This window comes from Colossoma macropomum, unplaced genomic scaffold, assembly GCF_904425465.1.
Source record: "Colossoma macropomum unplaced genomic scaffold, Colossoma_macropomum, whole genome shotgun sequence".
NCBI classification, from domain to species: Eukaryota; Metazoa; Chordata; class Actinopteri; order Characiformes; family Serrasalmidae; genus Colossoma; species Colossoma macropomum.
This window is the reverse complement of record NW_023494791.1, coordinates 40291254-40315728: the sequence shown is the minus strand read 5'-3', so window position 1 is coordinate 40315728 and position 24475 is coordinate 40291254. Positions and strand designations below refer to the sequence as shown.

Below are 24475 nucleotides of genomic sequence, written 5' to 3'. Positions count from 1 at the left end.
CCCCAAGCCGCTCCCAGGCCAACCTGGAGATATAATCCCTCCAGCGCGTCCTAGGACGACCCCGGGGTCTTGTCCGGGTAGGCCGTGCCTGGTACACCCCCACCGGGAGGCGTCCAGGGGGCATCCGGATCAGATGCCCGAACCACCTCAGCTGGCTCCTCTCAATACGGAGGAGTAGCGGCTCTAGGACTAAAGCTACATGTAAGCTAACACTGCTGCACACTTAACTGACGTCATAAAGCCTTATTCAGACGGAATTAGTTTTACATGATGGTGATGGTTTTTTTTACAGCCGTTTCTCTGTGATTTTAGTCCTGTCTGACTGCACCACTTCAGGCATTTTTACAGACTTTGTGCTCCTGCATCAGTGAAGATTCTGGTGCCTTTTACCTCCAATAAAATAGGCCTAGGTTATATTAATCTGACTTTAATTTACAGGGAAAAAAAAAAAAGTCTGATTTCATGCAGTGATTTTGACTGTTGGCTGTGAATTCCCAAACCAATGACAATGCTTGTGACACAGTGCATTCAATTATGACAGCACGACAGATGGTTAGAGTACATGAATTACAGCTAAATTAAGTGTTTTGATATGCTTTCTACTCTTCTCTGGAGTAAAGGCAGTGCATGAATCCAGTAGCCATTCCCATCTCTGTCACTTACACCACAAATTTTTATCCTGTGTGAATTAGTCATAAACATTACAGATGTCTTGTGGTAAAATTAGATTACCCTGCCTCCCCAGAGTAAGCTAATCCCATCCCAATAGTGCTTAACGTGGGCAAACTCATCAAAACACCCCACACAAATGACTAAGCTTTGTCAGATGTGGTAGTTAAGCGGCTGTAGCAGTAGTAGCCTACAGTTTCAGTAGCTGGGGTTGGTATAGAACATGGCTGAAGTCGAGACTTATTATCAAGAAATGTCATTCAGTGTGCAGGATTGTTAGCCTGCTTGTAGCATTATTTGTACTTGGGCTGCTAAACAACCTCGTAATTACGACAAGATCTAGTGACACCCATCAAGTATTTTGTTTAGCACATGGCGCGAGAGGGGGGCGACTTTCATAAACGTCTTTCACTTTTCTCATAAATAAACTCTGCTTAGACTCAGACAGCTTCCGAACATGGGCGAGACACAGACTACACACTTCAGATATTTATCGGCCATCTGATATATCAATCGGGAACTAAACAAAACCTTGTATTTTGTCATTTCATTATTTGCGTTCGTCTTTAGTATATTTAGTGTTACCTTACTGTCACTGTAAACACGGATCTCATTGTATTCACTCTTGGCACTGCAGAACCTAAAAGCACTCTCAGTTTAACTAGTCATAGCAGGACTGCAACGAACGCATCAACACCAAGATAATGAAGGTAACCATACGAGTAAAATGTGAATAAAATGAGTGGGCTGCTCTCCTTGACGCAGATTAAGGAAAAAGAATTTTCAGTAATGAACTGTTTTGTGTGGACGTGTGATAAAGGCCTGAAAAGTCTCATTTCCTCCTCAGCACACATTCAAATGAAAGAGTCGACAGAGAAATGGCTCTGCAGACACAGAGTAAGACCAGCATTTATCAGACATTTCATTTCAAACACATGTTGAGGAGGAAATGAGTAATGACTTTTTTTTTCTTTTTGAGTAACACACTCACACTGTTTCAGACACACACACTTTCTCTCAGACACAGGGTTGGGCAGTATCCACTTGTTTCATACCATCAAACGGTCTCCAAATATTATCACAGTAAACAGTATTACCAGAGCCAGTTCAAGGGGACTCTGGCCACTTCCTATATCTCCCGTTAAATCAATAACATGACAGCAAAACACCAGAGGGCGCCCACGAGCAAGTCCTCAGTGAATGGGAGTGAATGGAGCAGTTTAAACAGTTTCTAACCATTTGTCCTGGACCTTCTGTTAATTTTGGCAAGTATACAGATTTATTTCACTAAAAAAATCCAAGAAAATGTCCCTGTATATTTCTTTTTTTCTACAGCAATCAGGTTTTGGGCAGTAGGATGTTAGCATTACTGCTACTGAGTGCTGATTGGTGAGTGGAGCAGCTGAGTAAAGTGGTTCATGCTCACTGATGTCATGAACATACATGAGACAGTGTTATAACGTCTTGTAACTTCAGTTCAAAAGTGCTAAAAAATTATATATATACATATATATACACATACACATATATATATATATATATATATATGTGTGTGTGTGTGTGTGTGTATATATGTATATACACATACATAAATGCATTGTTCTATATGAAAATGTTTAAGTACTTACAAACTATGATTGTGCTTAAATAGCCCATATTGCCTCATTCATTTTGGACTCAATAGCATTTGACAAACCCGGAAGATGCTGCAGAGTGGCAATTCTCCTCAATATAAGTTCTGTAGTATTATTAACTCTCTGGGATGGAGGGGTGTAAAGCGTCGTACACGACGTATAAGCATTTATGTCTCTTTCTGTGCTATTTCATCCTGTGAAAAATAGTTTAGTTTGCTAATATATTCACCAAATAAGTGAATGCAGTGCACAATTTTCAAGCCGTCTTCCAATAAATGTCAAACCATCTATCTAACAAATGCTGAAAGTTAAACATGGCTGCTAACTACCAGGAGCTGGTTAGCATTAGCTTAGCTGCTCACCACAGAACAAGCCTGATTCTGGCTAACTAAATCACAGTCACGAGTTTAGATGATAATGATTCAAATGTGAGGAGCTCATGTTAAGTAACTGGGGTTGAAAAAACAGAAATGCAAATTTAAACCTGTTCTGTGGTGTCTGGATCTGAAGCCTCACGGCTAACTTAACGTTAGCTTAGTAAACAGACGAGAGACCTGAACAGTGCCACACACCACAGTGCAGGTTTGATTCGGACTAACTGCTGCTCTGCTGAAACAAGTGTAGATGATAAAAACTAAGGTCTGAGAAAGCAAAAGGTGACTGACTAGTGCTGGAGTGACAGAAAGCTGAAATCAAACCTGTTCTATGCTGTTGGAGAGTAACGTAAGAGTGCTGTATTCTGTACAGTACTTCGGCACTTTTTGCATTTCAGTAATTATTGCAGAAATACCCGAAGTCATACACGATTTACTGATTGGTTGGACTCTGCAGAATCTGCCTAGCAACAAAGATGCATTTTGATTGGTCACATACACCAGCTTCCACAGAAGGAGCAGTTTTCCGTACAGTGTTTTCCCTGCATTTTGTGTTAAGTTTTATGAAATCCAATTGCATAAAATTGACATTAACTGATTATACTGATTATAAAATTTAATTAATATAAACAATATGTGCAATGAATGAGGCTACCATGGAAAAAAAGTCTAGTAAAGTGAGGCAGTGTTATGAAGCTGCACAGCTGAAAGGGGTCGGCTAAGGTAACGTAGCTGACGGTGTAAACTTAGATTAACAACTCAGTACTAAACATACTGTGCTTCATGGTGATAATCCATTGTTTAATAATCGTTTAAGTGTTAAATATTATGTTTAAATGTGCTAAAATGCATTTTAACTGGCCATGAAAGTTTTTTCCCCACCCCATTCACATTTGCATCCCTGGGTTTCCCTACCCGCCATTTTCGGGTCATGCTGGGGGTCGGTCACTATTTGTATAGATTTGATGTCCAAACCCAGCTTAGATGGTCTTGCCAACCGATTTGATGGAAAAAAAAAGGATATATGACAATGTCTCAGAGTGCAGACTCGGTTCCAGCTAACTAATGCTAAAATGATGCCCATTTAGAGGATATCTGAGAGAACAAAGCCAAGAATGATCTTGTTCTGTGATGTGTGTAGCTCTTAGCCATCAACGAGCTGCTCTCAGAGGCTGTTATTTCTCCTGTTGTTTCAATAACATGACTGAAAACTGCCAGAGGGCGCCTGCGAGCGAGTCCTACATGAATGGCGTGGAATGGAGCTAAATGGTTAAAAGCAAAAAAGTTGAAACACTTTTCTATGCAGCACTTATTCAGGACCTTTCTTTAATTTTGGAAAGTAGAAGCATGCATATCACTAAAAAAAGCAAAGAACACTTTCCAGTATCTTTCCTTATTTTTCTAGCATTACTGCTACTGAGCGCTAAATGGTTACCAAGCGGAGCAGCTCCTTGGCTGAGCGAAGCGATTCATGCTTACTGACATTATGAACGCACATGAGGCACTGTTATAAAAACTCCTATAACAAGCTCAAAAGCAGTCAAAAATATAAGAGGTGTTAAAATGTTCTACGCTGTTCTGTGTTCAGTAAATGCCTTGATTGATTTTGCTCAAATGCTCCATTTTAGCCCATTCATTTTGGACTTGCTCGGGAGCGCCCTCTAACATTTGACAAACACTGAAAATACTACTGAGTGGCAATTCTCACTACAAATTCTCTGCTGCTATCGTGTTTTCCCCTCTTTCTATCAGCACCACCTATCAGTGAGCTCCCACACCACCAATCAGTGACCCCTCTAAAATTCAAATGGGTGGAATGTGTTTATTTGGCTGCTCAGATGTGGAACAGACATTTGACACCATAATTTTGAAATACGGTCATCATTTTAAATCCTTGGATAACTTTTAAGCTTATTATTGTTATACCACCCGACCATCCCAGACACACTCAAGATTTAGAAGTACCAGAAACAATCTACCACGCTCTTCACTAATCCAGTTTATTCTTTTTCAGCAAAAAGGAGGAAAGAAAGGAAAAAAAGAAAAAAAACAAAACAAAACAAATAAACCCAAAGAAAGGCTACAGAATTATTCTCTTATCCATAGTTTTTTTTAACCTTTTAACAATGTTAACCTAAACAGGGCAAAGAAATGCAGCTCTATGCAGTAGTGAGAGTTAATCAGAAACACAAAGAAGGTTAAATAAGGATTTCTTTTAAGATACAGGATATTCACTTATCTTCGTCAGCTCTGTCCTCGTCCAACAACTCAACGGAAAAACAGCGTAAAGTATAAAAGTGATGGGTAAATTTTGCGCTCTACCTTGCCCCTTTTTGCCCCACCCCAACTTGGGCCTCCCTCAAACCCCATTCTTGCAAAGAAATGAGAAAAATATGAGCATCTTGGAGAAAGAGAGTACGAGTGTGGGAGGGAGAAAAGGAGAGATGTCAAAAGAGGTGGCTGAGGGAGCAACAAACTGTACTGATGGAGATCGTCTCTAAATGAAGATGGAGAGAGAGGGAGAGTGGGGAAGAAACGATGGATTGAAAGAGAAAAAGAAAAACAGACAAAAAGAACAATCCCATTGAAAGCAGCTGCTGTTTTCTGGAGGCAGAGCGTCGCTCAATACGTCTGAGGGGTCTTATGGGAGTTGTAGTTTGTAATGAGTTTACAGAGTGTGTTTTTATTCAGACCTGAACTACAGTTCCCATTAAACCCTGGGGCAACCTGTAAATGTGCTGTGGCCCGATCCCAAATGAACCCAGTCCGATGGGTACCGTCTGATTTAGCTTGCCGTCCCTGTGCTGCACGCGCACGGACCCAACAATATATATAATATATATTTATTTATGTATATGTATATATGAAAACGTAACTGAAACAGCATGTATATGTCGTGAGGGTGAGTGTATGCAACGACAGAAAAGAGAGGCACTGCTGTGTCTCTAAAATGAGAGTAGCTTCCTGTTTGCTAGGGCAGAGCCAGTGTGTGGAGAACTTCAAGTGGCTTCTCCTGAGGCCAACCTGGGAAAGGAAGGACCCTCCCCGTCTAACTCCCTGGGTCAAATTCCTTCTCCATTTCAAAGTTGACCGTCTTCTCTGTCCGTAGTATGGGAGGAGACTTGTGAAGTTGGATCAAGAGGACTCCCAGACAGCCTCAAATCGACTGATGTGTTCCCCTGGGGTCGATCGCAGCGTCTGGGGGGAAGGATTAAAAAGCAGTTCTCCAAAAACCACAGACTTTTCTCAAGTGGAGGGGATGGAGGGAGAGGTCAAAGGTTCGTGGCAGATCAGCCCTTCCTCAGTACATGACCTTGAGGCAGGAGATTTTGTCTTAGGAATGACCCCTGACCCACTGACCTACATTTGAAAGCCTGCAACATAACAGAAATGTAAGGCTGATGAAAATAAGGGACAGTGTGGGCCGGAAGCTGGAGTAGCTGAGAGGTCAGAGGTCAGACAACGTCAAGAGGGCCATAAAAGGGCCAGTGGAGGGTTTTTCTGTTTTCTTTTTTCTGGGCAGGATGATGTGTTCTAGGGGAAGGGGTCTTCCAACAAGGTCCATAGGAATGGGCTTAAGACAGCTGTGAGGGGTATCAGAGCCATAAGAATGTGGGTATCTGTATGTGTGTGTGTGTGCGTGCGTGTGTGTGGGAAAGGAGGCAGGTTTTTAACAGTGCTAGGTGAGTGAGGTGAAGGTCATACAGTTCAGGGTTGACTCAGCAGTGCTTTGAGGGTAGGAGCTGCATTGAGGGTCAAAGCACCACTGGCCTCAGGGCAAGACGGAAAAGTGGGACTGGCAGGGAGTTGTTGTTGTGAATGTATGTCCTGTTCTCCTCTTCCACGTTGTGTGTGTGCGTGCGTGCGTAGATGTGTGTGTTCAGGAGCACTCCTCTCCAATGCGCTGGCAGGACCGTCCCACCTTGCGGTCCAGCTTGACCATCTTCAGCACGGCCTCCTCTCTCCCGCGGCCAAGGTGGTCAAACAGACAGTCGTGCTGCTCCGGCAACCGGTGCAACATGCAAAACACGTATCCTAAGACAAACACACAACAAAAGTTACTTCACATTTTTTTTTTTTTTTAGGTCAAATTCAAAATACCTTTTAAATCCACACAAACTCCAATATGGCATGAACTAACATCTAATTTATTAAACTGCTTGAAAATCAAACATCCTGGCATGGCCATTTCAGGTTTTTTGACCATCTTTGAGTCCTATAGCCCTTCATCAGTGATTTTTTTCTGATGAAAAGGCCGCATTCAGCTGGATATTTTTGTTTTACAGACTATCCCGGATTACTTTAATGCACACAATAAGTCTTCAACCCAGTCTTTAGACATTAATTACAATTACAATTTAATAATTGATGTAACAGTAGCTGCTCCTTTCCCTCAGTTTTGAACACACAAATTCAGCTAATGCCAGTTTAAAACAAGAACTGGCCTGGCTGGTAAAGCAAAATGTTTCTGCAATAGTTTCATTTTTTTATTGGCAGCGATTAGTGAGTGAAAAACGTTGCTGTAGTGTTTCATTTTAAAATATCCCAAGCTTCGATGCCACTGGCACTACTGATGTGTCAAGTCTTTGTTTGTACTGTATTACTTCATGTTGTAGACATTTAGATCATTTTGCCTGGAGTGAAGTACAGTGGAGTAAACAGAGCACAAAAACGAAATAAAGGATCGGAACTAGTTTGGCCTTAATATGGCCAAAACTGAAATTTTTCCATGAAATCATGCATGGATCTCCCTAAACGTGATACCTCTAATAGCAGAGAGGACCACTACGTTTTAGACATTTTATGACCTTACAGTTTTAATGTTTAATGTAGCTTACTTGTTAGCTACATTAACCTAACAGGAGCAGTGCAAAACTAAAGAAGTCAACTTCACACACCAAATATGGCTCGGGTGATCGATTACATTTGGGGTAACCAGTCACAGCTTCACCCACCACAAAGAAACTAATCGGAAATTAGTGATGCAATGAAAGTGCACACACGGGTCACACTCGGGAAAACTGGAAATGAAACTGAAATACAGACTGCATTAGCATCCTGGCAGGGACTTTCTGCTTCTGTTGTTTTGCTGTATTCTGGGTATTGAGCAGGCGTGTTTAGTGGTAAGGAAGTTCTTGGGTTTTGCACCTCCTCCGGATGCTCGACATCAAAAGAGATTCTAAATTGCTGGTCAAATGTCCCTCATAGAAACCGTGAATTAGATCCACATGAAGTCAACATTTTTTTTTCTTTTCACTGAGTAGCATCAGCCCCTACTCTGAATGCTGACCAGTGCAGGAGCAGAAACAATCAACGTTTTTAATCACGGTTTCTCATTTTTTATTATCATAAAATTTTTTATTTGAAGTGTCGGTGCATCACTATCAGAAATTATACTAAACAACGCTTCTTATCTAGCAATAACCAGTTGAAGTGCAGCAGTGTTTGCTGATTTCCATGCACTTTTGAAACCAATTAAAAATGAGAGACAGAGTAATTGCAATACCCTTACTCCTGCATAAAAGTGTGTGTGCGTTTGGTTGGTGGAAAATCTCACGGTACCACAGCGGCAGTGGGACACCAGATGGTAAAAGCACCTGAAAATGGTTTCCTAATTGTGCATAGCTGCAGTGAATCCGGTATCGTACGAAAGCGCGCCTGAGTAGCATTATGCCAAGAGGTGCTATGAGATAAGTGAGAGTGAAAGCTGCAGTGCATGAGAGGGAAGTATCTGTTTAGCTCAAAGAGACTTGTTACACGGGCAGGCTCGTTAAAGAATTTAATGTATTCATTAATACACATGGTGTTCTTAACGAGAGTGAGTGATGATTAAAAGCTCAGCATGCCTCAATTAAAGCATTACAATTAAAGGCTGCACAGCACTACAGCTGGAGCCGCTCCAGTACACACACAGATACACACAGCCTCATATATTCTCCCTGCACACACACACAAACACTCTCACATTCTTATGAAGATAAAAGAGGCATTATGAAGATAAAAGAGGCAGTTGAAGAGGGCTGACTAACAATAGGAGTCATTTAATAGAAATAGCACGGGGAGATTATTTTCACTCAGGCCTGAACTGATAAAGGATCAGTCTAAGTGTATTAGCAGAGCGGCGGGATCCGCTATTAAATCGATGACTGCCACTGCTAGGTAACAATAGGAACCCTGTTTAATGGGTGGGATGATTTTGGCTTGTAATTTAACAAGATAATACCATCATTTACTGAAACATGATGGCGAATGTGCAATTTTGTTTAACCGTTGCACTGTATTGTATTATTACCTGCTGCTAAATCCTGGTATCTCAAAAGATCAAAATTCGGCAATGTGGAATATTTTTTTACACAGATTCTCACCCTTCTAAGTGATTCAGTTAAGAAACTGATTTCAGCAAGAGATGTGAAGATCGATGATGTACAGGACGAGGTGGGGGAACGTGTGTGTGATACGTTTGAGCAATCATTATTGTGAGTGTACTCATTTTTTGGTAGCCTTTGCTGCAGCACTACTGCTTTGCTGCTGCATATAAAAATACATATGGTGCTGCATAAAAATGTCTTCATACAACATGATGTGATATTTTTTGCCATGTCACTCATTTTTTGTGTGTGAGTGAAGTTAGGAGAAAACATGACTGATACTGACCACAGCGGCAGGATCCCAGCTCCTGTTGTACGAGCTCAAGTTTGGTTTGGCAGCGATGGCAACGCCGGCGGTTCTTCTGCTTGGACCCTCGTGGAGATTCTTCAGAGGGCTCTCCAACTCGCACCCGCTTTTCTGGGGATGCCTCGCTCTCCGAACCTGAGACTGGTAAACACAGACAGAGGAAAACCTTTGGCTATGGATGCAAGGGGTGTAAATTTATCACATCATGAAGATTAAATTACGATTCTTTAGAAAATATTTTTAATTGTCCTGAACGTTTTATTTTATTAGTTTATTATCTGATATGATGATTTATACGGAATACACAAATGCGACTGGAAGAACTGTTAAACTACAGTGGAATATAAATGCTGAAAACAATACATCATACAAAATAGATGCAGGTGATTTGTCATCAGATTGATGTACCACTATGATACATGTTTACATCCCTGGTGGATACTGTATTATTGTTTAGCCCTAAGTGGTAGGGTCCCAAAAAGAATGGGTATGGAAACTGCTTTTAATGCTCCTAACGCAGTGTATTTTAAGATTCAGAAGACATTTTTGCTAAACGCACTGATACATGTTGCAGGTTTGTCGTAGTTGTGTTAGTGGACAGAGATTTGCATTTTTTCCTGAGTGACTGAAAATCGAAAGGGAAACTCATTCAAACATGGAAGCTCACCTGTTGGCAGTTGGTGGTCTTTTTCACATAAGGAAGTAATGAGGGCTGCAACTACTGAATATTTAAATTTTTGATCGTTTTCAAATAATAACTTTTTTTTTAATATTCTGCAATAACAAGAAATGTGTTTCACTTTAATGACAATGAAAAAAAGTTTTTTTTTATTCTTATTGTTAATCTTCGTTATGGCAATAACAATAATTATTCTTAATATTATTATTACTACTATTTTGCTTTTTTGTGATGGCTGAATAACACAGATTCTTTTTTTTTCCTTCATTCGTTTTACTGAAACTGAAATACTATAAGGTAATGAGAAAACGTTCACTTATTAACAAATACGGTCATAAAAAGTAGCATAAAATTCTAATTCTAATCCTGCCTGATCTTATAATTCTAACCAGCTTGCTGAAACTGTTTCAACCTGTCAGTGATAAGCATGCAAAGAGTGAACAGCCTGTTTTAACCATGACATCTTAAAAACTGAAAAAAACTTTTTGATGAACTCATCAGTGAGTGAGTAGATGACCATGCTTTAGATTCTGTACGATAAATTCTCTTAAGACCCTCAAAAACCTAAAAAAAAAATCTGAAGAAGTTTCAGCTTGCTAGCCAACACTCAGTCATTTAAACTTGGAAAAAAATGCAGTGGAGAGCGCGCTAGCTCGCAATCCGGACTAGCAGTAAAAGCACGTGGACTGCACTGGGCGATTAAAATCGGCATGATCTCATGCAGATAGCCCTAAAAGCTCCCGTCCAACTTGTTCATTTAAAATCCACACAAATTATGTGTGGGTTTTAAATGAACATATCCGATGTGAGCTGACAGCAGTAATTAGTTTCTTCTTCATTTTATTCAGACTTAACACTCTGTCTTCTGTTGGCTGATGCATGGGTATGTCAGATTACGTTTTACCTGAAGTTCTCTGGTGGAGTTTTTTATTTTTTTATTTTTCAAAACAGACAACAGACAGCTGATGTCTGAAGTCACTTAATGCATTACTTTCACTAAAACCAGTGCCAAGATGTGTAGTTTTACCATATAAAAATGTTCTTGTGAAAACAGTCTAACATTTTGACCCAATAGTGACGCAATGCAGGATATCAGGACTGTGTCCATCCATAGTTTACATTGCATATAGGTTGGCACACTAGTTTGCTTCATTTTATCACACTATTCTACAACATATTGTTTTTCCTTTCTTTATATTTCATCCATGTTATAATAAATAAAACGAAATTACTCTCTGTTGTCTGCATCAACTTGATTCTAGAAGCCTGCAATTACTGTCAATCTGCAATTAACATTTAAACTTGTGCTGAACTTTGAATAAGACCAGAAACAAAAACAATAACACATTTCTTCAAGCGTTCATTTTCTTGTTAACCGGTAAGCAGCCACTCTGATCACAAGAGGAGAACTGTACTTGAAAGTCAGCTAGCAAATTATGCTTTGACAGCATTGCTTAGTGTCTTGGTGGTGTCTGGTTTACCATTTAACAGGAAATGTGACCTTGGAAACATGGGCTGTACAAATGCCCTATTTTCAACAAATGTAAAATATTAGAACTGCTCGAATATTAAAGCCAACATCTGCTAAAATATTCACATACCAAGTATTTAGTAGCTTTATTAACGCATTACATTTAGAAGTATGCCCACTGCATCACAAACATTTCTATTTTCCATCAGGCCCATCAAAGAACTGCAGGTTTTCTGTGTGTGTGTTCTCAGATATTTATAATCAGCTGTTATTGGATTCAAAAGGATTAATAATCTAACACAAATGAAAGTACTGTTGCTTCCATACCTCAAAACCTAGTTAGTCATTCTTGTCCACTAAAACAAAAAAAGGCAAACATTTGTGCTCACAGACAAATATACTTGTAAATGTAAGGGACACACAGTGCCCAGGTCTACCTGCGTCACAGGGTCGTTTTGTGGGAGTGGATAGCGTGCCGCGGGCTGTATCTGTACTCGAAGCTTCTGAAGGCACAATCACAAAAGGGACAAAGAAAGACAGAAACACAAGGGAAAAGTTAAAGCATCATTAGTGGCCTAAAATGCTCACAGAACTGATAGGAATCTGTTCTAAGGTGGATCTGTGCAGAATAGTTTGATGGTGACAATGTGTGCCAGGACAGACAGAGTCAAACAAAGTCAGCAGAATTTAACCAGCATCGTCTGCGAAAGGAAGACGCTGATTGTGATGTGCAATGCCTCCTGGCAATACAGTGCCAAAGAGTAAGAACTTGAGTGTGAGTGCCAAATAAAGGGAGTGTGCTCATAAAACAAAGGGAGGCCCTGCATCATCAATCTTACTGACATTAGTTATAATAAAATCATATACCCGACTAGCAAACCTCAAATATATCCTGGCTGAGCAGCTACACTTGGGGTGAGTGGAAAACTGTGTACATTAGATTTTTTGCTATAGTATTTGCTTAGGCTGGGCTTTCTACCCCTCTGAAACGTATGTATACCTCCAAAACCCACAGCTGTATTTACCTTCCTGTGCAGAGAGGGGCGTGGCATCTGACGAAGGCCCCTCAGAGCTGACTGGCGTGGAGGACAGGGTTTGGCTACTGCTGCTGCTTGTCTCGTTACAGAAGACTGCTGATTGGCTATTGCTGGAGCCGGGGGTGGGCTCTGAGGCGCAGTCTTCGTCAGGTTGCTTCTTCTGGATATCTGATGTAGAGAAGATAAAGTGAGGGCAGGGGAAAAGGCTGCAAGAGGGATGAAATCAAGTGAGATGTGGAGGAGCTGTGAAGAGGGCTGAGAGGAGTGAAGAGGGGAAAAAGGCTTATGAGAGAGTGTGTGTGTGTGTGTTTGTGTGTATTTCTCCTCACCCACCCACCCACACACACACAGCCTTGTTCACTATGAAAATGTCAGCCAAAAGACATTTTCCATTTTGCATTCACTCCTAGTAATACAATCAACATTGTAACATTGTAAAACCCACTAGTGGAAATTAGCATTACCATAGCAGTGGTATTTAGATATCAGTGATTAAGTTAGGGCCATAAGTAGTGTTAAAGTGAATCTTCCCCACCACTAGCTTGGACACAAGACTGCAAAACCCACAGCGGCAACAGTGGAAATTTAGTATTATTGTAGCAGTGGTAATTAATAGGTAATTAAAAAAAGCTGCTTATAAATTTACTTTCTAAACACAGCACGAGAATGATACACACAGAGTCATATGTTCATGATTTGAAGATGTTAAAAAGGCTTCTTAGTATTTACATTTCAGAGTTTCTAGACGTACCTGCATGGTTTACTACTGTCCTGTTAAATACAACTTTATATTTCTAATTGAATAATCATCAAAATAATCTGTAGATTACTCAACTACTAATAGTAACAGTCCTACACTGACAAAAATATACACACTAGGGGTGTAAGAAAATATTAGTGCACTTGAGTATCACGATATTATGTTTTGTGATACTGTATCGATTCTCAGAAACACTGTATTGATTTTTAATTAATAGTTTACATCCAAAGTTTTGTTTTTGTGTTGATTTAAAACCCCGACCACTAGATGTCAGTGTTGTACTCTATCTCCAGCCATTAGACTCGTCCACTCCACCACAAACAAGTAGCGTAAGGGTGCACCCACAGACTGTATATAAGAGCGCACCGCTAACATAGGCATTAGCAACCCTAGCTGACTAGTAATGTTATTACCAATGGCTGAAGCAGAAAGACTTACAGTTGTGTCCTAACGTTTTTTCCTTCTTATCGGGCATGCCCACATTATTACTGTAGAAGTGTTTTTAATGTTAATTCAGTCTTATTTCAAATCTACTGTAAAATCCATTGTATTGTCCAATCTATTGTATTTGTCCATTATATTACTACTCACCCCTAGATAAAGTGATTTAGGTTTTCAAAATATCCTTTTAATGCTGGTAACATTTTCTAATAAGAAAATTTAGTCAAAGCTCAAGTAGGCTTTTCTACGGAGCCCCGGAGAGGACGGAGTTTAAAACTAATTTGAGTGAACGTTTTGCAGTTCATACGCACGTTTTCTCTTATTCGTGGTCACAATTTCTTAAATCGTTCCCTCGTTTCCTTTAAATCGTGAGCACGTTTTCTTTACTTCCTGTGTAGATTTTTTAAAATTTGTGATCACTGTTTTCTAATTCGTTCTCTAGTTTTCTTTTAACCTGTCTGACGGGTTTTGATGTGTTAGATTGATGAGATATTGAACAGAGATGCTCATCAGGTCTGATTTTGATTTGGGAGGTTATGAGGAAACTGCAGCTCCTCTTCACAGCAAATGGCCCAAATTGCGGTGTTAGAGACCATCGCACAATTACAAGAAGAAATGATCAGCGTTTCAACATTCTCACATTAACATATCTACATCTAATCCATAGATCTATTAAACTCTCTTGCCATTTGACCTCATCCCACATGAATGTTTCTGTGTGTGTTTGAGCTGACGCTGACCATTTCTTCCTGTAATTGCGTAATCTCTAACACCGCAGTTTGTCTGCCACGCTGTGTCTCTATCTCTGTTAAATATGATCATTAGAAAGTGCAGTTTAGTGAAGATTGTGATTGTAGTTTGTCTTCCTTCATTTCACCACCAAACTGCAGCTGCACTGATGAATCTGAGGGCCGTGTGCTGTGAAGAGGAGCTGCAGTTTCCTCATAACACCCCAAATCAAAATCAGACCTGAGGAGCATCTCTGATCATTATCTCATCAGTCTAACACATCAAAACCCGTCAGTGTCAGGGAGCTGTTAGTTACTTCTGCACAGGACAAATAACACGACCTGTATCTACAACAATGATTTTGCGCGCCAATAAAAAAAATAAACGTGTGTTCCGTTAAAAATGAAATATGGCGATTGAAAGAAAACGAGAGAACAGATTAGAAAATAACGAATAAAAAAAAAACGTACCCACGAAGTAAACAAAACGTGCACACGTTTAAAAGAAAACGAGGAAACGATTTAAGAAACCGTGACCATGAATAAAAGAAAACGTGCGTGCGAACTGTAAAACATTCGCTCTAATTAATTTTTTTTTTTCCTGTTTTTAACTTTACCTCCGTCCCCACCGGGGCTCCGTACTTTTCATATGCCATCTTCTTGTTTAAATTATCCTGTTCCATCCTAAATGGTGCAGTAGTTACATTCTGGCACCTAAAAGCTGTCGCAAAGCACAGTGTTAGCATAGCACCACACAGCAGAGTGCTGCAATAGAATGGTGAGAGAGCCCAAAAACGCCAGGTTTAGGTTCATTTTTATACTGTACTCATGTAAATTGATAAAATAAAATGCTCAGCATCACTCGTCATGCTTGGCCTCCATTTACTGACTGTTTTTTAGTCAGATATGAGCTGAAAAATGCTTGGATAGTAACGTTAGCTGAGGTAACTTACCATTAGATCTGTCTGTTTATCCAAATGACTTGACGTCTTTCTCCGTGTGAATTTCAAGCCACATGTGGTCTGTGGCTTTCTGTGGCCTCAATATGGCTTTATTTTTAATGTAGTAATGGTAAAATGCTGCATGACTCGTTCTGACGCACTAAGGAACTGAACAGTGCTCAAAGTCATGTAGCGCCAGCATGCGTCGATGCACTGTGTTGGCGCCAGTGTGTACACCTCCATTAAAGACAGTTTCGAAATTTTGGACGGCCTTTAGGCACTGTAATAATAACTGCTGCACCATTTACGGCATAATGGGAAAATTCGAACAAAGAACTGACCTTAGCTTCATTTGATTTAGGCTATCAAAATGTCCTAAGGTTTTATGTAAGAGCCTACCTACATTTATGCCCTACGGTAAGATATTTCGAAACAGCAGCACAATCTGCCAGGACAAGGCTTCTGTAACATGGTGAATAAATTGGATACCTTCTCGACAGCACATACGACAGGAAGACATGGCTGTACCCAAGTTGTTTTTTTTGTTTTTTTTTTAACTGATATAGACAAATATCAACTCCTTTGTTCAGACTGCACAAATGTTGTGCTATAATGTTTGATCATGCAAGACTTTTTCTTTTACTCGAATTTTATGCATATGGTGTTTTTTTTAATACTGTGACAGCTTCCCTAAAAAAAAAAATCGCAATATATCACCTTGCTAACAGTATCGCAATATGTCGTAGGAAATATTGAATCCTAACCCCTGTATTGTGATACGTATCGTATTGGTTTTGGCCAATACACAGCCCTAATACACACGTACATACATACAAACAAAGAGACCATCTTACCTGCAAAACATTTGGAGCAGAGGTTCATGGTTTTGCTCGACCTGGGGAAAGAATAAGATAAACCATTGACCAAACTGTATTACACACGTGAGTTGTGCAGCAAAGCAGCTAATCAGATCTGACTGGATTGGCTTGGCTCAAAGAGGAAAGAGACCATTAATGGGCATCGGAACAGAACCTCAGTCTGTACTTCATCATGGCTCTGAGGCCCAGCACACTGTTGTTTTCGCATCAAATGGAAAAAGCTCTTGTATATAATGTTCATCTTCATCAGAGAACCCAGTACCATTCAAATGTTTTACACATGAACTTCTGCAAGTTACTCTCTCTCACCCACCCCTTCCTCTTTCCCTTTCCCTCTCTCAACACACTCAGATAGGAAGACACTCTCTCTCAACATGCTCAGAAAGGAAGACACAGATAAACGTGAAAAACAACATCAACAATCGGTCCTCATCACAATCAACAGTAATCATAATCACCACCCAATCAAGGAGGCGGATGGCAGCACAGGGAGAGACTAGGATTTTTTTGAGTAAAAATAATATATATTAAGGAGGTGGAGGGTGAGCAGTCACAAGCAAAGAGCACCAACTTTTAAAGAAGAAATGAAACTCTGCGTTACTCAAAGTATAGACTGGGAAAGACCGACAGATCTAGACTGTTCCTGAAGACACAGTCAGGGGTGTGGCGGCAGAAACAAGTCACCTGCAGGTAGAAAGCTTAACGCTTACTTCTTTCATGTTTATTAAAGCTTCAGGTCTCATTCATTATTATTGAAAATGAAGTCTCTCTGAACACAATTAGATCAACTGAGAAGAAAAAGTGTAGGAGTTTGGATGGTCGAGTGCTCAATAAAGACCAAAACAAAGATTAAACACCTTTCATCATCACAAGAGACTTTAGCACAAATCCAATAACTAGGGGTTCATCTGTGTCTGAAGGTATTCCCAAATGTGCAAAGTTACAAACTAATGAAACCAGCCAGTTCAACCACTGCCAATGCCAAATGTTTTTTTTTTTTAAAACATTCCTATGACAGGCAGTTCAGGAGAGAGCAGTAAACATGTTTTGGGGTATGTGCATTCGTATGTTGCACTCCATCGCTCCCTCATTTTTTCTTTCGCACATCACTCCAAGCCAATCAAGGTCTCAGGGGGCATACACAGGCAGGAACAGGATTAATTTGACATCTCCTGTTAAATGTCAGCCGCAATTAAGGCTTATGAAGGAAGGCGAGAGCCCCAATCAAGACTCTGCCGTGCACACCTAACTTCACCTTCTGTGGGCGAAAGCAGCACGGGAGGCAAGGGGGGGTGGAATCAAATATCACCCCAGAGATAAGCACCGAGCACTAAGTCTTACAGTTTTAAACAAGTTTTAAAGGATGATGGGCACAAACAACAACCAAAACTTCATCTGCCTCACAGTGACTGAGATCTGAATGACAGAACTCCCACTTGACAGTTTTAATAGCTGAACTGCCAACAGCAAAGTATTTTCAGCAAAAAGCTGAAAATATGCATTTCCTATGAGCCACATAAGCAACTACATAATACTAGAGTTCTGTCTGCTCCTAACGTCAGACTGGTCACCACTTGGGATAGACCTTTTTATGATCAAGGCCACTAAACTAAGGCACCCTCTCACAAACTGTTCAACTCTGCTCTTTATTCTCCTTGTTCAGTGACATGCTTAAAACCGCCTTTCTCAATTATTTCAGTTCTCCTTCTCTTCTCAGTTGATACTTTAATCATTCGTCTTTTTTTCAACTCATTTTGTTTATCATGCTTCTGTAAAGCAATCTTGGTTTCAAGAAGGGTGCGACATAAATGATAAACTTATTATTAAACTTATAGGCTTTAATCTAGTTATAATATGTGCTTATATTTCCTCATAAATGTTTTAATCACTTTGCCATGTAATTTATTTTTTCCATTTTACTTGTAAGTTTCCTCAAAAGTGTACTTTGTTTTTTTTACACACTGCTCACTGATGTCCTAGCATGAACATGACACCTGAGCACTAACAGAAAATTAACCTCCTTGAGATGTTAAAGCACCACAACTTACTCTCAGTTTCCTTTATATGCAATATCCATCACTTCACATGCGCATGCAACTAAATCATTTGGTTTGAAACACATCGACCACCAACTGGCTGACACAAAATGATGCTCTTTGCTTTGCCTGACAGGCAGAACTGTCAAAGACATGCATATCCCTTTGCTGCTTATTAAAAAGAGCAACCGAAATAAGCACCACTAAGTCTACTTCCTATTCAATTAGTTCATTTCCTATTTTAATTGACGACATGAAGGCAAACTCAAAAAAATTAACAGCTCAGTGATGAAACACAGTCCTTTTGCATTCCGTTTCAGCCCTGATAAGCTTTAGTCTGAGGTTTCCCAGGAGCTCTAATCCAGTTTACTGTCACCGATCAAGGGCAAGTCCAGAAGCATCAAGCTTAAATTATATTCACTCTACATCTGGGGAAAGGTAACACTGAGCCAAAATGCACAATGACAGTCACTTTAAAGGGGAGATTTTACCAGAAGAGGCCATGCATAATGACTTTGTAAAATTATTTCCTATCATATACACTTCGGAACATATAGGCACTGACAATAAGAAAAACTGTGAGAGTTAGTGACAAAGTTTGCGTAAAGGCCAATTCACACCAGATGCATTTCTAAAGCATTTTATTAGTCATACGTCTGACGAAACAGTCCAATGTGTGAGTCCACACCAGCTGCGCTATAAGCATCTTTTGTCTGTCAAAAACCAAGCCCTTCCAACCGGCTGCATTTTGTTTCCTGCATTGAGCATGTGAGCGAAGTGTAAGCTCCATACAGATCAAGTTAAATCACCAAACAGTGAAGGCTACTCTGCTCTGACATCAGCACAGGCAAAAACTTGTAAACTGTGATTTTGTTGCACTAAATAAATCTTCTGTTAGTGCTGCGGAGTTTTTAACCTGCTGTAAAACTGTAAAAAAGCTCATATTCCCAAGCAGCACATCTGGTCTGAATTTGCGGTAATGCAGTTCGTCTACTACTGCATGATATATTGTCTACAATGGTGTATTAAGAGTATCACACTCAATACTGATTTTCAGTTTTAGCAGTATTGATAGATTGCTTCCTGGGTGCTTCAGATTGTTTTCTGTAGTTTGAATAGTTCAAACTACATGAAACCTAAATAAACAGCAGGCCTGTGTGTCATTGCTGGAAATCAGGTTTGTGTCTGGTTAACGTTTACAACAGTGTGTAAGGTTCCCTTTGGTGTACTTTTTAGGAAATGCAGAACAGAACAAAACAGTTCAATTAAAACAAGCTATGTCAGCGTTTCTAGCTCTTTTAATTAAATTAGCACTGATACTGAGACACCACAATATGTCTGGAAAATCTCTCAATATTGTTTTTTTCCCCAACTGACCAAAAATATTTTGATCTGGGAAATTTTCCTTTAGAATGTAATGATGACTTAGATATTAAAACACACAAAAAACAGTATAGATACGACAGTCTGAATATGTTAGCTTTGTTTAACTGTTCTTCTAATTTGTACTCCTTCAGTTTTGGGACACACTTTACTTTTAGAGTGTTCTTTATTTACAAACTGCTCGCAGTACTGTTAGGTATGATTCCCCTGACCCCAACAAGATTATCTAGTCTACACAGTTGAACAGATTCAAATATCACAAGATCAAGTAGCATGAGATATATGCATGGTCAAAGGTAAATCACAGATTATTACCATCTCAGTACCATGACGGAGCCTAAATTTTACATGAATTTTACCTAAATTTTATATGAAACCGCTAAGTAACTTTGAGCTTAGCTGCTGAACTACAGCTTTCGCTAGGATCCTAGAGGTAAAACGAAGTTTCGAATTTGGCCCGGCAAATCACAGACTGTCAACAGTTTGAACATGATTGCTGTCAGACATGCCATTAATTATAATATGGCAACGTAAAATGCCCTAAGTGTAGAGCTGGGTATCAAAATTCAGTTGCCAACTAAATTACTTAACACAAAGTACTGAAAACTTTGGTGTTATTCAATGCTAAATTTCCAAAACACTGTCAGTCTTCTAAGCATCAGTGCACCAGTAAGCATGCTTGTTCTAAAAGGTTACTGGCATTCCACCCATTTCCAGCACCTCACTTACCACACTTATATTTTAAAAATGTATCATCTTTTTTGTTTTAAATATATACATCGATACCAGACATTTTCAAAACTTTTTTTTTTAAATCACTTTTAGCTTACAACCTTGTTAGGACCTCTGATGTTTAACAGGGTCAACTAATTAACATCAGCATGCAGGAGGCAGAAACGATCACTATATTCCGTGTATGCTTTTGATTTTTCTGCACTGGCCGAGGAGTTTTCCACTGTATAGACCACGACAGCGGCCAGGAGTGACTTTCCCCTGTGACTCTAAGGCTTCTCGGGCTGGATGCTTTGGGTGATGCTACCATCGCAGCTTCGAGGCCTATGAGACTGATTGGGTCTTCCTCCCATGGCTAAAAACTCTTTCTGGGTTATGAGGCTTCCTGCGCTGGCCACTTGAGCTCCACTACACCGCAACAACGTGGCTGCCCAGGCTGGCCATCCATGTGCCACCACACTGTAGCTACAAGGTCTCCTGGCCCAAAAGGGACCTTCCCCTGGAGCTAGGTGACTGTTTAACATGATTTGGGGAGCCTCCCCCCATGCCAACTGGGGACCTGTGTGTGTATGTGTGCCCAAGTGTGTGTTGGTGGTTGTTTAGTTTATTATTGATTGTGCATTCTGTTACTACTGCAAAGAGTCCTTGGGTTAGAGAAATGTGCTATGTAACACTTTTATTATTATTATTACTAGTAGTAGTTGTTGTTGTTGTTGTATTATGATTATTATTATCATCATCATTTTCATTATAATCATCATCATTATCATCATATGTCACCTCCCCTTCCTCCATCCCCAAGCAAAAACACTCAGCTAGCTCAGACCTTCTATGATATTGTGTTCCATTCAGAAATACGTAATGGTATGGAAGGAAAATGATGTGGGGGAAAATTTTGATTCATGTTGACTTTAATTATACAAGCAGTGAGGAAAATGAGAAATACATAAATAATTAAAAGTGCTGAAATAACAAAAATGGAAAATGGTAAGTCTAAAAAAAAAGAAAAAGCAAGAGCTGGTAAATGATAGATAGAGAAGTAATATAAAGTCATATTTATGTAATATAAAGTTATATATAATTTATATTATCAACAGTTTGAAGACTTAATAATTAGAAATAATTGTAACATTAATGTAAACAAAAGAACACATATTTGGGATGGGCAATTTATTTTGTGAGCGCTAACACAATGTTTTGGGAAGCTTGAAAAACGAGCCTCGAGACCTGATTCTATTTGTCCCTGTAGAGCAATCATTAATAAACATGTGACTGAAAAAAACAACTTCTGTCTAGGCTTATCAACAGCATTGCGAATGTCATTCTTTGGCTGCAAACAACTAACAGACAGAAAGATTTCCACAAAATACCTAATTAGCAAACTCTTCACCTCACCTTCTTTCTGCATCGCTTGCCATTTCAGTACGGTAGTCAATGTTAAAACATCAACCTGGTTGTATTTCATCAAATTCTTGCAGTGCTGGCATCACTAGACAGAATCTAAAGTGATAGATCAACAAAATAACAATGGTTTGCCACTCTATGACGCTCTTGTTGAAATAAAAACAAGCAAACAAACTGAGTTCACCACCCCCATGGTCATAGTTTAAAGCAACTGGACTAAATGTTTTTGTATAGTGTGACTCTGAGACCACAGGGCACATTTAAGATAAACGGGCTTTGACTAAATAAACATTTATCCTTAGTAATATATTAAGTTACTACGTCATGACACAGGATTATTCCTATAAGCAATAGTGCCTGCAATGAATTCACTAAGTTTGACAACAAGTAATTTGTAAAAATCAGTTGAGAGCTATAAATAAAAGTATTACATGTCTTACACTTTTATACTGCTTTTCCTCAACGCACTTGGTTTCATCTCAAGCAAGCAAGCTGTCAACAAATAAACACATGGCTTTCATGGCACTCAAAGACATTTGTATCGCTTTTGCACTTGCTAATGTTTTCACCACAAACAAACAAACAAACACACAAATAAACGAACCAACAAACATGTGATTTGCCAGATTTCAAATCCCACACTAACAAAAAAATAAATAGCTGGAAACCACTTCCTGCCACCTAAAAAAAAACAACAACAACAAACAAACAAACAACCCCCCCCCCACACACACTACCACTGATTTTTTTTCCATCATTAAGTGAATTGCTAAGTCATTACTTTGAAACACCAGGTCTTTATTTTGAGATAATATCTCAAAATTTTGAGATGCTGTCATTATTTAGCAATATTAAGTCATCATTTGTCAAATGTTTTGTCATTATTTTGAGAAACATTCTGATCTTTTCTTGTTATTTACCTTTATATATACACTTACATTGATCTCAAAATATTAAGTTAGTTTCTCAAAATAAGAATGCTTCTCAAAATGAGGAAACATCAGTGAATAATAAGAACGCATGTCACCATAATGAGACAGTATCTCAAAAATAATGACTTAGTATTTCAAAATAACAACATAGAATCTCAAAATGACGACTTAGTGTCTCAAATGAACAAGATAATATTTTGAAAACTCACTTAGTATCTCAAAAAATGATGGCATCTCAAAATAATGAAAAAGTATGTCTAAATAACGACTTACCATCACAAAATAATAGCATAGCAATTCACTTAATAATCCAAAATTAATAATTATGTGCTAAATTTTTTGTTATTTTAAGTGGTAGGGATGGGCTTCCATAGAATCCCTTCTATGAATACGGGGAAATAGGAAGCAAGCGACACCCCATAAACCATCTTGCTACCCTCCCCCATCCGTATCAGATGGTCTTTACAGCGTTGCGCAAAGGACCACCTGTGTAACTGACAGCTTCTTTGATCGATGATGGTCAGAGTGAGCAAATAAAGGGACAGTCACCTACTCGGTTCCCTTCTCAAGCAGAATTTCGAGTTCGAGACATTTCGCTGGCTCCCTTACTGAATGTTAAAGCTCGACAAAGCCAGCTATTCTAGCTCGCTAGAACCTGTCAACTTGCAAGCTGATGTACCGAGCTGACCGAGCCGATTAAATCCAGTTTCACCTAAATACGATTACCCTGTACCTTATTCTGAAAACATGACACAAACGCTTGCTCATTCGACGTTTTGAGCGCACAGCAATGTTTTAAAAAAAGGTACTTGGTGAGCTGAAAAACAGGCTACCTTCCCCACCCCCATCCTGGCCTACTCAAACAACAATGGGCACAAATTGACAGTAGCTAGCCTCCGGCGCTAACGGCTAGCTAGCTAGCTCGTTAAGCTTGGTTAGCAAGTCATTTTAGCAGGTTTTACTTCACGACCTTTTCACTAATACGTGCGAAATTTGCATCGTTTACAATAAAGAAACAATGCTAAAGTAAACCACACTTACCCCCAGAATCCACAAGGGCAGCGAGGAGGTATAACGTTACTCGGCGGCTTGCTCCGTTCACTCCCTGTGTCCCCCATCGCTGTCTGAACGCGGCGGGCTGCCCTAAGAAAGACCGGGGATGAGCTAGCGGCCTGCTTGTTGTGGGGGCAAATTCCTCAGCTTCCTCAGCTCGACGCCTCCCAAGAAAGCTTTCGTGATGTAATCCTCGATTCAAAAACGGCGGCATACAAAGCAGACGTCGCCGATAACGCGGGGTACTATAGTGTTTTGGAATTTAATAGGAATAAAACTAGATAAATTTAATAGCCGCGTACAGTCCGACGGACCGCACCGGGAGTCGAGGCCGATCAGCTGGAGTGTGAGCGCTACCACGCTCTGAACAGGGGTTGTAGGCTTATGGTATAAAGTTCGGATAATCCATACAACTGATTAGTTTTGGATTATAAGCAGATCTACATCGATGTATCACACATAATATAAGAGTATACGAACTTTCCTATCTGTATTTTTCACTTCGGTCGACTCCTAATCACAGCACTGTACATGGAAACCCCTAGAATGAATTGGTACATCCCAAGCTGTATTCCTTGTTTGTAAAAGGGATTTGTGATTCAAAAGCTGTTGCAGAGAGGGACTGGCCATGGCCCCTCATCTTGAAGA

The 24475-nt window shown here is 39.7% G+C and overlaps 1 protein-coding gene across 4 annotated transcripts; it reads right to left on the bottom strand.

Moving 5' to 3' along the window:
• Nucleotides 1–4485: 4485 nt before the first annotated feature.
• zfand3 (zinc finger, AN1-type domain 3) lies at nucleotides 4486–24176 on the bottom strand. Of its 4 annotated transcripts, none has more exons than XM_036575080.1 (8): nucleotides 23816–24176; nucleotides 22283–22334; nucleotides 21834–21938; nucleotides 16264–16304; nucleotides 12528–12707; nucleotides 11940–12005; nucleotides 9332–9493; nucleotides 4486–6712 (listed from the first exon to the last, which is right to left on the bottom strand). In XM_036575080.1, exons 3-8 carry the CDS (start codon nucleotides 21854–21856, stop codon nucleotides 6558–6560), a joined length of 627 nt encoding a protein of 208 aa, XP_036430973.1. In that variant the 5' UTR covers nucleotides 21857–21938; nucleotides 22283–22334; nucleotides 23816–24176; the 3' UTR covers nucleotides 4486–6557. The 4 variants fall into 4 exon arrangements, with proteins under 4 accessions (XP_036430973.1, XP_036430974.1, XP_036430972.1 ...); XM_036575081.1 differs by lacking the exon at nucleotides 23816–24176 and adding an exon at nucleotides 23608–23773; XM_036575079.1 differs by lacking the exons at nucleotides 21834–21938; nucleotides 22283–22334.
• Between the last annotated feature and the right edge of the window lie 299 nt (nucleotides 24177–24475).

Bases quoted from the DNA above. Each gene is read 5' to 3' on its own strand.
- zfand3 (XM_036575079.1), bottom strand. From the start codon at position 23,892: ATGGGGGACACAGGGAGTGAACGGAGCAAGCCGCCGAGTAACGTTATA. The intron at 16,305-23,815 runs GTAAGTGTGGTT...TTCTTTCCCCAG, and splicing joins TGCCCTTGTGGATTCTGGGG to GTCGAGCAAAACCATGAACC. The intron at 12,006-12,527 runs GTAAATACAGCT...TTGTGCCTTCAG, and splicing joins GCCCCTCTCTGCACAGGAAG to AAGCTTCGAGTACAGATACA.